This window comes from Pangasianodon hypophthalmus, chromosome 22 (genome assembly GCF_027358585.1).
Source record: "Pangasianodon hypophthalmus isolate fPanHyp1 chromosome 22, fPanHyp1.pri, whole genome shotgun sequence".
Classification (NCBI taxonomy): domain Eukaryota; kingdom Metazoa; phylum Chordata; class Actinopteri; order Siluriformes; family Pangasiidae; genus Pangasianodon; species Pangasianodon hypophthalmus.
Genome location: NC_069731.1, coordinates 4704359 through 4721657, shown reverse-complemented (window position 1 = coordinate 4721657; position 17299 = coordinate 4704359). Strand labels below are relative to the sequence as shown.

Genomic DNA, 17299 nt, shown 5'->3' with positions numbered 1-17299 from the left:
GAGATGAGACAAGGCAACAAATGCCATGACATAAGAATACTGTATTCGAGCGATGGCATTTTAGCTGCCGGATCATTTCCCCTATTAAACATACGTCCTCCTGAGTGTGTGTGAATGGAGGTTCTTGAAGCTCCCACCCAAACACGGCAGACTGAACCAGCTTGTCTAGACGGCACTGGGTATTGCGAAGTTTTATTACTCACCAAGAACGCGAGCCACCATGCACAGGATTACGGTCACTGTGACAAACGTCCAGTTCCACCTGTGAGTCCCGGCCACTGTGGACACCCCGAGAAAGATGAAGATGAGCGTCTCGCTCACGCTGCTCCACATCTTTAGGAAGTACTTGATGGTGGTGTGAGACTTGTGGGATATGTTGGCCTCCACGTAGGGCCGCATTACAGCGCCACACGCAATCAGTCTGGACAACGAGCAGGGTCAAACATGGATTGGTCACAACACTCGAATTGCTCTGGTAAACAGTGCTTAGCTACAGATTAGTTATAACAGGGTTATTATCTGCTTAGAGGTGGTGTGCTGCCAAAAAAACATCTGAGCACAGGTGTGTTAAGGTTAATCCCTTTTAGTTCTAGAAAAAGCAGACTAAAGAACAAGTACCATATAATTACTCCAAAGAACCCATTCACTTGAAAGTGTTAGAAGAAATAACAATTAGCTGAACAGTCACTGTCTATACTGAGAAATGGAACTAAATGTCCAACATGAAGAGCTTCTTTGAAAACTGGAAGCAGGTTTCTTTTTCCTGAAATAATGTGAAAGCACTCATATTTCACTGTCAAACAAAGTGTAGGGTTATTCAAGATGTAGCAGATCACGTGACACAAATGTCTGGTATATGTGATGTGTGTGAGTCACGGCCTCAGGAAAACCAAGGTCCACTGAAAAACTCAGTTTTGGTCAAAGCCCAATCAGTTCGCAACGTTTTCTGAAATTTAGCATAGAGACATCTGGCTGCTTTTCCCAGACCACCACACACACACACACACACACACACACACACACACACACACACACACACACACACACACACACACACACAGTTAGCGTCCGAAACCTGGGAAATATCCTGTTATGAAATGTAGGTGATATTTCGCACCCATACTTCATGTGGCTTTACTGCATGTGCTGAAATAAATTTAGATGCAAATACACAACAAGGCTGGCATTGTGTTAAAGCTGAGCAGATTTTTGCTTTATGCAAATGAGAAGTGAAACAACGTGACTGAATGGAGTGAAAACTGTGGGATGCATTTCCAGTGGGAAAATGGTGGGAAACAAACATTGCTGCAATTTATGGTTCACATATTTTGGAAGATACAATGAAAAGTGATTTGAGAAACAGCTCTTAAACTAACACGTTAACAAAATATTGCTAACTCAACTGTCCTGACATCCTGTCTGTGTAGACGGACTTTGCACTGTCTACGCACTACCAAGAAAACCATAGCAACCAACACTATGTCCACTAACGACCAGCGTATAAAGATCTGTGACATGAGGTGAAATAAATTGCTTTCAATGTGACAAAAGGCTACAGGCTGTCCTCTCCTCTGCCTCTCCTAATCCTACAGCTTGAAAAGCATATTGGACGATGGTGCAGAGGGCCAATAAATCCACAGGCACATTCATGTGACACATCCGTACATCACGTAGCCAAGTGCATGAGCTGTCAGCATGTCCTGCTAGATCACGGATGCTCGCCTCCATATTTCTACTCTGCTCTTCCTGAAACGGTTTATCGATTTCACAACTGAACCAGCGGCATGAGGTTTGACCGCCATCCTGCCTTCTACATTCCAAAATAGATGAAGCCATTTGCTATGCTGGCGTATTCTCACAGTAAAGAAGACAACACAGATGACCTACAAACAGAAACCAAGGTTAAAGCTTTAATGCAATAAAACAACTCAATATAACATCATGCTTTACAGTTAACTCTAATAGTATAGCTAGCTGATGTTAACTATACAGTAAATGTCAAGCATACACTGATAGATTTTATTTCCCATGAATGAACTCTAAACATTCTGCATTTACCTTGACAGAAAGCGAGAGTGCTGCATCAACGTATATTTCAAGTGGGAAAATTGAGACGAGAAATTTACTAACGTGAGATCGGGGAAAGGGACGGGACTTTCATGGGGTCATTTAATATCGGAGAGCTCAGAACACCTAACTCAACTGTCAATCATTCCAGATTTACCAATCAATCAACTGGCTCATCTGCCGTTTTTACTTAGGAGAAAAAGACTGCTTTGTTTTTGTATATTTTTGAGTGATAACTCGTACTAGCTTATTTTGAGGTTAAAATGTGTAGTCCCTACGCAAAATACATAAAAATTGGCAGGTCTGCCTTTAAAAAGTATATCAAACATGCTTTGCTTTCTGGTTGGTAGACGGGAGGAGAATAATAAAAAAAAAAATTCAACTGAAAGTACTTGCTTGCTTGGCGACTACAAATTAACAACGTTATTGTGTCAGAGACCTGCACTACTGATTTGTCATGTTTCAACATAGTTCATGAGATTATATTTAAAAACAAATAAATGTCTACATGTATACTTGTACGTATGTTAACTAGGCAGTGACTCCACCCTCTTAAGCAGCACAACCAAGTTATGGTTATGGTTGTAAGTTATATATAGCTAGCTACATATGTAGGTAATGTTTAGCTACATAGCTACAAGAGATTATGTAATGAAATTACACTCATCCATTATGATCACCCGTGGTGGTCACTTTTCACAGACCACCACAAACATATCATATTTAAATAAATAAATAAACAAACAAAAGAATCATCTTTTCCAGGCTCAGGGTGTGTTGAGGTACTCACGCCATGATGCCGGACAAGTGGAACACCTCAGCTGACAGGTACGCCAAGTAGCTGTAGACGAAGACGAATAGCGGCTCGATAACGCGCGTGTGGGAGGTGAAACGGGAGGTGAAGGCCGTCAGGATGCCGTAGATGGCGCCTACCAGTACGCCACCCAGAGACACCACCAAGAAAGACACGATGCCCAGGAAGACATCTCCTACAGTCACAGTGCCCACACCTGAGTATTCCTCAAACAGGTGATACAGAACCTGGAGTACATGACCGGGAACACACAGGAGACTTTATCAGCACACACTTACAACAGATCACAGATTTACATTTTTTCAATATTCAGGCAGTCTAACAGTAACAGAATTTGATATTATATAGTCCTATCCTGATAACCTGTCTAACCTTTAATCAGTATAAAAGTATATCAGGATGTACTAAATTTGTCTTAAGAAATGTTTGAAATGCATCAGTCCTTAGGCTGAATAGACAATATCAGAAACGCCTTGTTGATGACAGAGGAGAATGGTCAGACTGGTTCCAGCTAACAGGAATTCTCCACTAACTCAAATAACCACTCTTTACATGATGATCAGAAAAGCATCTCAGGATGCACAGCACATCAAACCATAAGGCAGATCAGCCACAACAGGTTCCACTCCTTTCAGCCAAGAACAGGAATCTGAGGCTACAGCGGGCACAGATTCACTGAAATTTTGTGCATTCCGAGATGCTTTTCTGCTCACCGTGGTCACAAAGACTGGTTATTTATCCTCTGATTTCTCAAATTAACCAGGCGTTACCATCCACAGTACTGCTGCTCACTGGATGTTTTTTTTGTTTTTCTGACAATTTTTTCTGTAAACACTAAAGAATGCTGTGCATAAAACATAACTGAAGCTCTTGGCTGTATCTGCATTGAGCATCTGGCCTATTTTATGCATTGAGCTGCGGCTACAGTATATGACTGGCTGATTAGATAATTGCATGGAAGTTCAGGTGTACAGCTGTTAATATTAAAGTTGCTGAAGAGTACCCCCAGTTACAAAACACACAGGAGTAGAAGTAGAAGAGTAGGGTACAATTTCTCAGATTAAAAACACCTCTCAGGCACTGTTAAAGACAAAACATCTTGGAGCTCTTGGAGTGATTTTATAATACTGTTGTGTAAGTATGCAAGGATGCTAGTAGGCAAGGATGCCAGTAAACAAGTAGGCAAGTGAGAAAGTGTGCTAGTCCAGGGTCCAAGTGGGCATTAATGGAAGTAAACCTTTAGGCTAGTAGGTAAGTATGCAAGCAGGCAAAGGCAAGTGTGCTAGACTAGTATCCAATTGGCCATTAATGCAAGTAGACTAACTAGGCTAGGATGCAAGTAGGCTAGAACGCAAACATGCAATTAAGAAAATATGCAATTATGGTAAAATGCAAGGTTGCAAAAAGGCAATGCTATTGGGCAAGCACAAAAACAGGCAAGGATAGCAGAATTCTTGTATGCAGGAAGGCAAGTGTGCAAATATCAGTAACACAATCATTTTCATATATGTGTGGCGGCCATGGAAAGCCCGGTTTAACAAAAACAGTCAGTCTGCTTAAAGATGTTATAATTGCTAGCTCGCTTGCTAAGTGTGCTTTCTTAATCAAGTCATTGGTTACATGGCGGCATGAGCAGAACTTCCTGTCATTCCGTAGGCTATGAAGAAGGGTTTGTATAAAGATAAATAAATTATTTAAATAATAAATATAACTTTAAAAAACTATGTATTACATATCAGGCCGCCACACATGTATCACTTTATCACAATATTTGCCGATTCTGAATAACGTTAGAGTCTGTGCCTCTCCACCACCTCAAATAGACCTGAAAATCAAACACAAAATAAATCTGCTTACTGAACTGATAGCAAATTGTATTCACCAATGTATTCATGCACGTTTCAGGGAACTAAGTGCACAAAACAGCAGGGAAAAAGAAAAACACTGCTCACTGAACAATGCAGTTACTGTTTACATTTTGACTGGTGTACAATTAAATCTCGGTTTGAAACATGGAACCAAGACAAAATATATCGCTTCATCTAAACTGAGGACAGGGAACATGCGTCTGGTTACAAGATTATAAGATTATAATTATAACTATGAGTTTCACTTCAAAACAGCAAACTGAACTTTCTCCAACATAAAACTTCACACAAATTACAGCTCATAATTTAAATGCCTGTCTTTAGCTCAGAAATAGACAGCGTGTGCTATTAAATACGACCGAGCTTGATGCTCTGTGACCAAATACAATCACTGCTGTGTTAAAATGCTAACAGACTGGGCACTAATTGTAGATTACTAATGGTAGTATTTATTTTATAGTCCACTCTAGCCTATTTGTTTTCAATCAGTTTGGAGAATCATGTTCTTGGCTTTTTATTTTTTTCCCTTCTGATTTGGTTCAACAGCCTTGATTAGCAAATCTGTTGCTTAAGTCTCTTACACACTACACGATTTTAGCCCAGACTTTGACGTTATTTTCAAGCATGTTTGAGTTTCTTAGTGATGAATCAGATAATGTGAAAGCCCTCTGCAACTAGTTCCAAGCGATGAGAAACAACCAGTCAGAGTCCGACAGGAAATCAAATTCATTTTGCTCTCATGCACAGCAGATCTCTGAATCCAGTTTATCATCTATTTATTTGTATGAGGGCAAAATGTAAGCACAGTAATAATGCTTCTATAAAAAATGATTTATTAGGTTGTACCCAAAGGTGTGTTAGGAACAGCAAAAATTAAAACAATCACTGGCAGCAATCTATACCTCCAGTTCTCTTTGCAGACCAGACAATCCTTTTCTTGGACTAATGGTTTCCATAGAAAATGCAGACAATAGTCACATGATAGAAAGCTCTCATGTTTATTTTCATGAGTAAGTGGGAGTTGGAGATCAGGAATGCTTCAATGCTTCAGCTGGGATCTCTAATCAGGTGAAAGATGGTGTAGTGTAGGCGCCTTGTCTGCCCGCTACAACGCCAAAATCGAAAAAATATCAAAGTCGTGTAGCGTGAGCGAGTCAGTGATTCTGAGACTTTAAAAGTCATGTAGTGCACTTTTAAAAAAAAAAAAAAAAAAAAAAAAAAAAAAAAAAAAAAGAATTTCATCATATTGAAAGAACGGTTAGTTGATTTTGGGGTTTTTTGAAGGCTAATTTATTCTATGTCAACATTGAAGAAAATTTTCAAAATGTAATGTCAAGTGAAATTAAATATTTTCAGAGCTTTTTTCCATAGTGTTATATGGGATATTGCATCCCAGATATTGTTAAATTGTTTCAGCCCAGTCTTACTATGAGTTATCATAGTATTATATTAATAATAATATGTAGTAATAAGTTTAATTTAAAAAAGCACCTTCCAAAAACTCAGGCTTCTTTCCAAAAGCACATCTAAAACAATAAAAGTACATATGGTGTGAAACTGAAACAGGTAGATTGTATAATACAGCAGGGGTCCCATGGGTGAACCTTGAGGTACTCACCACTGTGACGGCGTCATTAAGCAGCGACTCGCCGAACACGAGGATGTGCAGAAGCTCATTGATGTGAATCTCCTCAAACACGGCCAGGACGGCCACGGGATCCACGGCGGAGATAATGGCCCCGAACAGCAGGCAGGGCAGCAGAGTCACTGTGCCTAGGTTAGTGCCCTCGATCTGACACACACCATAGAGCAGGCCGCCGATGAAGAAGGCGTTCCACAGAGTGCCCACCACAGCGAACATGAGGATGGTGCCCAGGTTCTCCGTGAAGGGCCTTATGGGTAAGAAGTAGCCAGCATCCAAGATGATTGGAGGGAGAAGACAGAGGAAGAAGAGGTCGGAACCGAGTACAGGTGGGGTCTCGCCCAGGAGCTTGATGAGCCCGCCTACTATAAGACCCACCACGATCAGCAGACAGCTCTCTGGAACAATCGAGGACAACTGCGGGATCAAGTGAAACCCTGAAAAAGAACAAAAGTTGAAAAAATTAAGAATGCAGGCAGCATCTTTGGGCTGCATTTATGCTCCTAAAAAAACGTAGTGTTTGTTAAGCGGCATGAGCGGCTATGTTCTAAAGTGGCCAAATTTAAAGGAGCCATATTTTTCAAAAGAAAGCAATCCCATAATTCTGTTCACCACATGAGAGTTCTGTGAAAATGTTAAAATATTATAGCTTTGGAAAAATGATACAATCGATCAAACTAAACATTATATTTGTTTTTAAAAAAGGGCTATTACTTAATGCTAAAATAAATAAATGGTTTTTGAGCAGGCAAAAAGTTTGAATGCTTCAAAGATTCTTTCAAAAAATGTACTAAAGAAGAAAACAAAAAGAGGAGAAAAGAAGCAAAAGAACAAAGAAATGAGACTTTGGAAGCGCGTGGGCAGTAATTACACATCTGTCAAATCCTAATTATTGCCATGTGAGAGGAAAATTGCACCATCACCCTGAACGTGGGCCTTTACACAGATTTCTGAACCTCACTGGTTCAATTCGTGGGCTATGTGGCTAAGCAGAAAGCTCAACACACACACACACACACACACACACACACACACACACACTTCCCTGAGAACAGAAACATGCAACAGCAGCCATTTTAGCTACCGAAAAAGAAGACACATGCTAGCAATAAAACCACAGACATCTTAATTTGTTTTATAGTGATCTTTGGCTAATGAATGTGTCACTCACATTTACTTGCTCTGGAAAAAGTCAATTTAGACAGCGCTTAATTCAGTTTTCTTTCAAACGCAAGCAAGCCACACGCTCACTCACTCACACACACAAACACAGCTGCTAGATGTTGTAAACTCTAGCTAGCATACAAGCAAAAAAAAAAAAAAAAAAAAAGGCATCACCAAACCAATGTTTTCATTGCATTTACATATTTTTACTTCTATCTATCTATCTATCTATCTATCTAGAACAGTGAGCAGTCAGTTCTCGAAGTTGATATGCTGGAAGCAGGAAAAATGGGCAAGCGTAAGGATCTGAGTGTTTGACAAGGGCCAAATGGTGATGGCTAGAGGACTGGGTCAGGGTATCTCCAAAACGGCAGATCTTTTGGGGTGTTCTCGGTATGCAGTGAACAACCGGTGAACCTGCGACAGGGTCATGGGCGCCCAAGTCTCACTCATTCATTATTTTAAAAAATTCATTAAAAAAATGTATTCATTCAGGAGTAATCATTTTAGGAAAGCATCATTTTTTTCCCCACTCCCTAAAATCTTGTCTAATGCAGAACAGGACATAAAGGACATACTCAGTACCGACTTTCATCTGTCCTTAGTTACTTATCCTTAATACTTTCTCATATGTTAATCCATTTTGCCAAGAGTACATTGAGGAAATCAATAAAAATTGAAGATTGGTTCATTGGCTAGATGGTTTGATTGATTTGATTCATGCTGCACAAAATGAAACGAGCCAAAAAAGCAAATCTGCTGAAGGACAAGTGGGAGGGGCTGAGATTAGACTTGGAAAATCAGCACAAACTCTGTCTATGTAGGCAGAGACTGGGTAGAAAATTTCTCTTTAGCAGCCATAAACAGGTTCCCATGAAACCACAAAGCGCAGATGCCCATGGACTTTTCCATGGCAGAAAACTTTACACCTGACTGTTACAAAACTCAATCACTCAATTACTTCGAGGAAATAGTGGAGGCAGATGGATGAAAAAATTAGTCCATTCTTATTGGTGAACTTGAAAAAGAATAAATAGCACGCACACTCTTTATGCAGCCTGATAGATCAGGCAGCGTCTACAGTCTGACTATTGTTCAAAAATAGTTTCTGTATAAAGAAAATAGTGACAATATCAACAATGTATCTATTTATATAGCCACAGTTTTAAGTTGTAAATCAAATGTGAGCCATAGTTTAGGAACCGCTGCTGCAAAACCACATCTGGGTGCCAGAACTTGCATTCTGAAAAAATGTCTATTTTTTCCAAAAAGAATACTGTGATATCAAATCAATCAATTATTGTAAGTACAATATCAGACTGTTACTATATTTGTGTGGTGAAATACTGCAGTATGTGGCCAGCTGCCGAGTTCCACGATCACACAGAGATGGTGCAGTCTGCAGAACTCCTGCCAAACAGCCATATTTAATCCAGCGCCAGTGTGAGGTCAATCCTACTTTGTTCGAATGGGGTGAAAACGCAGCACAGAGGAACATGTGAAATATTTAAAGCTGTGTGATGAGGAGATGTACAGGGCACTGACATTCCAGAGGCCAGGAGAGGAGACTCGTCCAACATGTTATCCCCTTGGCAACACTAACACACACTGAGAATGCTTGATTAACATCAGGTCATTAGCAGGTCGTAAATGCCAATGGCAAAAAAAAGCTACCCTTCTAATGAAGGATTTCTCGGCTGTCATGGTAAGAGTTTGTTTATGTTTCATACCAGCTTCTTTGCTCAATGTCACATGCGGTCATTAGACTAATCGAACTTACCGGATGAGATGAATTCCATCCTTTAAAGTAGAAGTGGGTGATGCACCACGGTGACCGTTACCGTAATACTCTCAAAAAGATGAAGTCGAAAGACTCAGCCAAATTTTTATCAGGACTAAGAAGCACAATGTGTGTTAGAGTTGGCTATTAAGCTGCTCTTGTGCAAACAGGTATTCAAGGAATAAAACGTGATGACATGTTGCAGGAAAAAAATAATCAACTAATAAATGTGAGAGCTGGCTATCATGTGACTATTGTCACTATTTTCCATGGAAACCATTACAAAGAAAAATGAAAGAAAACGTAGAGGATATGTTGATTGGGGAGATGCTGGCATTGAGGATCGTCTGTTCTGCAAAGAGCACTGGAGGTATAGTGAAAAGGAATGTAGCTAGGAGCTGATAGCCAGCTTGAAGTTGATTTTTTTCCAACAACAGCATGCCCTTGGAGTATTACTTATTTTATACCACAGCAGTTGAGGTTTTTTTATCCATTTTAGTTACATCTAATGTTATGGAATGTCCACAAAACAAAATTGATCATTCACCATCACTCTTTTTTCCTCTTTCTTGAAGATAAAAAGAAAAACAATGCAGCTTGTCATGCTACCAAGGATCCCAGAACACCTTCATTTTAAGAGACCTTCCCATGCAGCTTCACTTCTGGCTGTTACAAGTGCAGGCACTGGAGACTCCTTCCAAAAAAGTAACTAATTATACACTACAATTACACACATTTTTAAAACCTGTGTATGTGGAGGGTCCGCCATACAAGTCCCTGTGTAAGCTGTTACCACAGATAGAATTTGTTTTACAGCCACAACTACTGATAGTGCTCTTCAAGAAATATTAAACACCTTCTGACCAATTAGAATCGAGAGTTCAACAGCACAGTGATGCAATGCTTATTACTGCCAGTAATAAACTACTTTGCAATTTCATATGCAGGACTACAGGGTCATCTTATCTGAGCAGTGAATTGTGTCTGAAACTCCATTCTATATAAATTAAACCTCTCCAAGCTAGCAGCTTATCTTAAATGGCAAAGCTGAAATAACAGGAAGAGAGAATCCGAGAGCCCCCAGGCATGACCATGTTCATTGTAAACGTTCCTGCAGACACATCTATTAATATTTCTCACTGAGGTCCATTAGTACTGGCAAGAATCTTTTCAAGGCACTTTTCCAGAATTTTTTTTTTCTTATTTCCAGCCTTAAAATAACAGCGTGGGCACTTTTCTGTGAAAGCTTTCCTCTGTTATGTCAAGTTATACTATATGGCCAAAAGTATGTGGACACCTGACCATCACACCCATATGTGGTTCTTTACCAAACTGTGGCCACAAAGTTGGAAGCACACAGTTGCATAGGATGACCTTGTATGCTGTGGCATTAAGATTTCCCTTCACTGGAACTAAGGGGTTCAAACCTGTTCCAGCATGACAATGTCCCTGTGCACAAAGCAAGCTCTTAAGAAGACATGGTGTTCCAAGCTTGGAGCGGAAGAACTGCACAGAACCCTGACCTCAACCCCACTGAACACCTTTGGGATGAAGTGGAATGCCGACTGCACCCCAGGCCTTCTCACCCAACATCAGTGCCTGACCTCACTGGCCAAATGGACAAATCCCCACAGTCATGTTCCAAAATCTAGTGGAAAGCCTTCCCAGAAGAGTGGAGGTTATAATAAGCACAAAGGGAGAACTAAATCTGGAACAGAATGTTCAGGTGTCCACAAACTTTTGGCCATATAGTGGATGAAAATTCATCTCATTGTGATGCCACATGAGTCATAACTTAAATAATTTGCTTTGGCCAAATGGGCGTCTAAGTGGCTATGCTGTGTATAAGGATTTTATATAAGGAATGTTCTCACACTGTGAGATAAATCAAGATAAATGTTGTGCCCTACTCGTTCATCACTAAGCTCTCATTTGAGTCTGTTCCAAGTACAGTTAATGAAACAGATAAATCAGGCCCTGCAGGACAGAACCTCGATGCAGTGGGCTGAAGAGGCAAATCTTCATATTTGCACCAAAAGAGAAGCCAAAAGCATGTATGAGATTCAGCTCTTTTTGTCACAGATTTAATCTGAACGCTTATGAAAGTCCATGAGAAAGGGCATTAGGATTTGTTAACATTACTAATATTCCCCACGGGTCTTCGCTACAGTCACTTCTGCACCATGTGTGTTTTTGGCTAGGCACCAAGGGTGCTGATATGTGTACACAGTGTGTTCAGAGACCATAAACAGAACAATCCCAGCTGCTGGCTCAAGACTGTTGTGATTATATACATAAGGGATTTTTATGAGGGATTCCCTCATTTAAAAAAAGATAACTACTTGAGAATGAACAGAAAATGCTCAGCCCACGCACTCCAAGTCCCAAAGGAGCAGCCTAAGCTAGTAAATGAGACCTTTATTTTAATATTGCACTTCGTTTGGCTTACAATAGCTTCACAGACTGTACTATTTAGTTACAGTACCATTGTAACTAAAAATGGAGTTGGGATCCAGACGATGCCACGACCATCTGTGGCGACACCCATCAATCATGGGCTCATGAGGATCGGGTGTATGCAGAAGAGGGCAGATAGCGCTTTCCTCAAAGCGTGTTGCCCTGTGATGCAGAAGTTCAAAAAGATGCGGTGGCTGGCTTTACGTGCGTTAGAGAAAGCATATGTTAGCCTTCCCCCTCCCTTGTTGTTAGTTGTTGTGTGTTAGGGAAGAGCTAGGTAGCAGATGGGAACTGGCAAACAACCAATTTTTTTTTTTTTTGGATGATGAACCACTTTACCAAGCAGTGACATGGTAGTAGTGTGGCTATACAGTGGTGTTACATAGGTCTGAAAATGTTACAAAAATGACTGCACATTGTCACTGTACCTGGCGTGACAGTTCCTGTTTATCACAAGATTACACTGGAACTCTTCCATAGAACAGAATTATGGGATTTCCTACTCTAAGAAGGAGACGTGCCTTCAAAATTTGTCAAAAATCAGAACACCTTGATATCAAAACCTCACGATTCAGATAAGGAGTCTGGCTCCTCGCAAGAATTCTTCTGTTTGCTACTCCTTGGGAGTCTGTAAGTGAGTACTCTCTCACTTGTTAACTACCTTAGCCTTGCAAATATGTCTTGGCAAGAAGAAAATTAAGAACATTTCATTAATGGCTGAAAAATTTCTTTTAATTATCTGCTATAACTGCATTTTGAAATGCTTCTTTGCTCTAGGTCACCATTACACATCAAGCTAGGCCAGGACTCCCGTCTTGTAGGTTATGAATCCGCTCAGATAGTCTGTGTTCCTTGCCCCTCAATGTTTGCAATGTAAATACATTTGCAAAGCATGTTGCTTTTGGTATGGCTGCTGCTCAGTGCAAAAATATGCTTATCATGGCCATGTGAAAACATTGCAAGTAGATTCCATCCATTTTTTTTTTCCCATACCACTTATCCTACACAGGGTCACAGGGGAGCTCAGGACACAAGGTGAGGGACATCCTGGACAAGGTGCCAACCCATTGCAGGGGACAACTGCACACACTATGGACAATATCCGCAGGAAACCCCCAAAGCATGGGGAGAAGATGCAGACTCGCGCACCCAGGGAAGAGGCGGGATTTAAACCCCCAACCCCAGAGGTGCGAAGCAGTAGATTTGATGTGTATATTTGTATTTGATGTTTTTGTACATATTGTTATGTACATTTACTGCAAACCTGCCCAAATTATTTTGAGGAAATCCTGAAAGGAAATCATTTGGTTTACTGGGTTTTCTATAGTTAGTTCGTGTTATAATATTAGGTGTTTAAAAAATGGAACATAAAATGTTATTTAAAACAGAACAGTCTGTGTGTTTTTAATACATCATGGGTTGGTCTAGTCTAGTACACTATGCAAGTAATAAAACAATCAACAACAAAGTGGTGGTTTTTCTTTAACAGCACCTCCTCAACAGTTTCGCTCCTCTTCAACTTGCCAATGCTAAAAATTACTTATTTATTAATAACATTTGTAGTCGTGTTTATTGTTAGTTCCTGTTCTCATAGGTTATAGCAACTTTAAACAGTCTTTCCCTCAACAACCTCTCCCCCCCCCTTACTCTTTCAAAGTTAAGAAGACAAACAAATTGCAGCTTGTCATGCTGTTGTGAAACCAGAAGCCCAAAGTTTTATGTCCGTAAGACTTTCTACTGGTAGAAAACTGACTGTTTTGTAACTGACTGTTACAAAGCACTGACACTGGAGACTCATTCCATAAACAGTGATGACTCCACCATTTCATACGTTTTTCTCTGATTATTATTAGTCTTAGATTATGTGGAGCGTCTGTCATGCAAGTCAATAGAATACAATAGAAACAATAATGTATTAGAACAAACGCATTAATATGAATCTGTGATATGGATTTCAGCCAGAACTACTGTCAGAACTGCTATTATAGACACCATTAACACCATCTGACCAATCAGCTTCAAGAAGCCTACAGCACTGTACTATAATATGAACAAAACAAGGTTTTCTTTGTTAACTATGGTGTTAATAGCTTATTATTTGCATTTAGTGAGGGCATTTATATTAAGGATATGTCAGACTACTCAAGATTGTAAGTTTTTTAAGAAAGGCATGAATAAAAAAAGATGTTACTTGATGGATTTTAAGTAATTTCTGTCTGTCAGTTTTGTAATCATTCTTGATTATTAAATCATTATTCAGTATTTTACACAGTGTAAACACAGTTACCAGAATATAAAAACTGGATAGCAGTAAAAGACTATTTGGTGTCTCTGATTTAAGGGGAAGCAAAAAAAAACAGGAAAAAAAAAAAACTTGCAGTCATTGAGTCGCAATCACTGAAACTCAAGAGTCTTTCCATGGACAATGCACAGACACTGCAGCACTTTTGTAAAGCGGCAAATGAAAGGAAGTAGGAGGCAACGGCGGTGAGCTGAAGTCCAAGACAACAAAAAGACACAGCATGCACACTCCCTGTGAAGTGAAGTAATGGGTTTTTAAAGCCAAAACCTGAGTCAACCTGTCAGGCCACCTTTTCAGTTTCAGTTGGACGACAGACCAGAAGTCATTCATGTCAATAGAGAGTTGCACAGGGTTCCAGTTGAGGCTGACTGAAACTTTTTAACTTTACTTCATAATTGCTGATATTTTAATAATGTTATTAGTCAAACTGAGTTAACCAGTTCTTTGGAAATTTCTGCTCCAATACATTTGCACATTTGGCTGTGGCCTGCTAGCTTAGCTAGTTAGAAATACAGCAGCCCATGATAACCTGGTATCTTCACAACTAGCTTGTAAGTTACACATCCACTATACAGCCAAAAGTTTGTAGACACCTGAGCATCACACCCATATGTGCTTGCTGAGCATCCCATTCCAGATTTAGTCCCCTGTTTGCTGCTATAATAACCTCCACTCTTCTGCGAAGGCTTTCCTCCAGATTTTGGAGCGTGGCTGTGGGAATTTGTGCTTATTCAGTCACACGAGCATTAGTGAGGTCAGGCACTGATGTTGAGCAAGGAGGCCTGGGGTGCATTCAGCATTCCAATTTATCCCAAAGGCTCACCGAAACATTGCGCATTTAGAGAGCTTTTCTGCGCACCACTGTTGTAAAGGGTGCTTCATTAAGTTACTGTAGGCTTACTATCAGCTTGAAACAGTCTGGGGATCCTCTGATCTCTCATCAACAGGGTGTTTCCACCCACAGAACAACCACTCAAGGGATATGTTTCCACACTATTCTGCATAAACTCTAGTGACTGTTCTGTGTGAAACACCCAGGAGATCAGCAGTTTCTGAAATACTCAAACCAGATCGTCTGACATCAACAACCATGCCATTTTTCCCCCCCATTCTGATGTTTGATGTGAACATAAACTGAAGCTCTTGGCCTGTACCTGCATGCTTTCATCACTGACCTGCTGCCACAGGATTGGTTGATAAATGATAGACTTGCTCAATCATGCAGTTATAGGTGTTCCTATTATCACAGCAGCCTCAATGAATGATTTAAGACTTCTGCACCGATTCCTGAAAATTTCAACAGCCTCGCTTATGTATATTAAAAAAATTACCATGAGTATGAAGCAAGCAATATGCTGCAGATCAATTCATAAAAGCAAGCAGCTGGGCTAATTCCTGTCATTCTCAGTGTAAGTGTGCAAACCAAGGGTGTAAAACTGAGCAGGTTAAAGGAAGTACAGAAAGAGAGCATGGATACAGTCTTGACTGAGCTCCCATGTTTTCTTGCACATCTGGTTGGCTGCTTAGATGAGACTTCATCTGTTAATGCGCCCTTGTATGAGCCTTTCACACTTGAATGAGCACTGTTAGAGTTTGCAAAATGAGCATCAATGCAATTTTCTCCAGAAAGTTTATAAATGTAAAAACGCTGTTGCAATTTATGGATGTGGCTGCTGGGAAGAAAATTGGGCAGACGATGTAATAAACGCATGAGTGTGCCCTCATCACGACTGCAGCCTGCAACCAACAGAGACCAATCTCTGGGACGCCAAATTACCCATCAAATATTGCCTTTCGCCTGAGAAAGAAGTGCTCAATTGGGCAACAAAGGGAAAAAAGAAGTAGTGACTCATCAAGAGTGCTTTGCAGCAGTGCTTGAAGGAAAAACAGACAGGCTTATCACCTCCACCAGTCTGTGTCGAGGCCTTGAAAAGGTGCTCACAGTACTTGCATTCACAGAATAGGCTACAGAACCCCAGCAGACACAAACAGAGCCCAGCAAAAGCTCTGGTGAAAGAGGGTCTTTGCAGGACTCCATTCACTCATTCATCCTCTCAGTCAAAACATTACCCGGCTATTCTGTATATACTCTTGCCTTGGGTTAAATACAAGCCATTACAGAGGGGACTGTATGTGCAGGTGTGGCTAGACAAAGTCATTTTCTCAAGAGCAGAAACCTCAAAATATTTCCCAAAGCATCCATAGAAATCTGAGATTTCACACAGGAAGAGTCGATCAAGGCAGTCTCGATTCCAGCCATGAAGCACTGCACAATGGTGTCTGGGTTAGGAAACGTTCCCGCTGCAAAATCAGGAGGAACCAGTGCGAATGGAACTGCTCAGTGTGCACCCAAACCAGACGGTGGCGTGACTCACAGCGATCAATCCCTCTTAAGGTGAAAATTAGCAGATGGAAACATATTTGCTGCTCCTTCACCAAAAAAATGGGTGGTGGCTTAATATGAACATACGACACTGTAAATAAAGCTGACAGCAGCTGAATGTATGACTAAAACTGAGCACAGCCTGATGGATTCAGTCATTTGTCATCCTCAGCTCAGTGAGAGACAATGAACCATGAGAGAAGACAGGCCTGAGGAGGGAGGGAGAGAGAGAGAGAAAGTGAGAAAGACTGTGAGCCAGAGAGATAGAGGCAGTGAGTGAGAGAGAGTGAGACAGAGAGATACTAAGACAAAGAGAGACAGTGAGACAAAGACAGAGATAAAGAAAGAGAGACAGAGTGTAAGAGGTAGAGAGACAGAGGAAAAAAGACAGACAGAGGCAGATAATGAGCGAAAGACATAGAAAAACAGATGGAGATAGAGAGACACACATACACAGAGAGAGTCAGACAGAGAGAGGCAGATAGACAAAGAGAGAGAGAGAGAGAGAGAGAGAGAGAGAGACACAGAGAAAGACAAAGTAAAAGAGACAGAGAGACTGAGAGAGAGACCCAGACTAACAGAGGGACACAGACAAGTATGACTGCAGAGCTGGCAGTGAGTCAGACTGTAGCAGAGAGAGAGAGAGAGAGAGAGCGAGAGAGAGAGATAAGATAAATGAAAGCGAGGTCTATATTAAATTAAGTGGACAGATTTCTGGGAGTAATATTGGAGAAGAAACTGCGCTGGGGAAAAATCAAAGCTGTCTGTTTTCCATCTCCACTCAGGCTCTGGTGTTTTTCCTACACGCAATTACCTGTTACT

General features: G+C 40.6%; 1 protein-coding gene across 1 annotated transcript in view; it reads right to left on the bottom strand.

Annotated features, from left to right (window-relative positions):
- slc9a1a (solute carrier family 9 member A1a) overlaps nucleotides 1-17299 on the bottom strand; it is a 49102-nt gene that overhangs the window by 18972 nt on the left and 12831 nt on the right. The window contains exons 2-4 of the mRNA XM_026924511.3: nucleotides 6368-6828; nucleotides 2858-3108; nucleotides 204-421 (exon numbers count right to left, since the gene is read on the bottom strand). Of these exons, the coding sequence (XP_026780312.1) occupies nucleotides 204-421; nucleotides 2858-3108; nucleotides 6368-6828 (930 nt within the window). The remainder of the gene's footprint in view (nucleotides 1-203; nucleotides 422-2857; nucleotides 3109-6367; nucleotides 6829-17299) is intronic.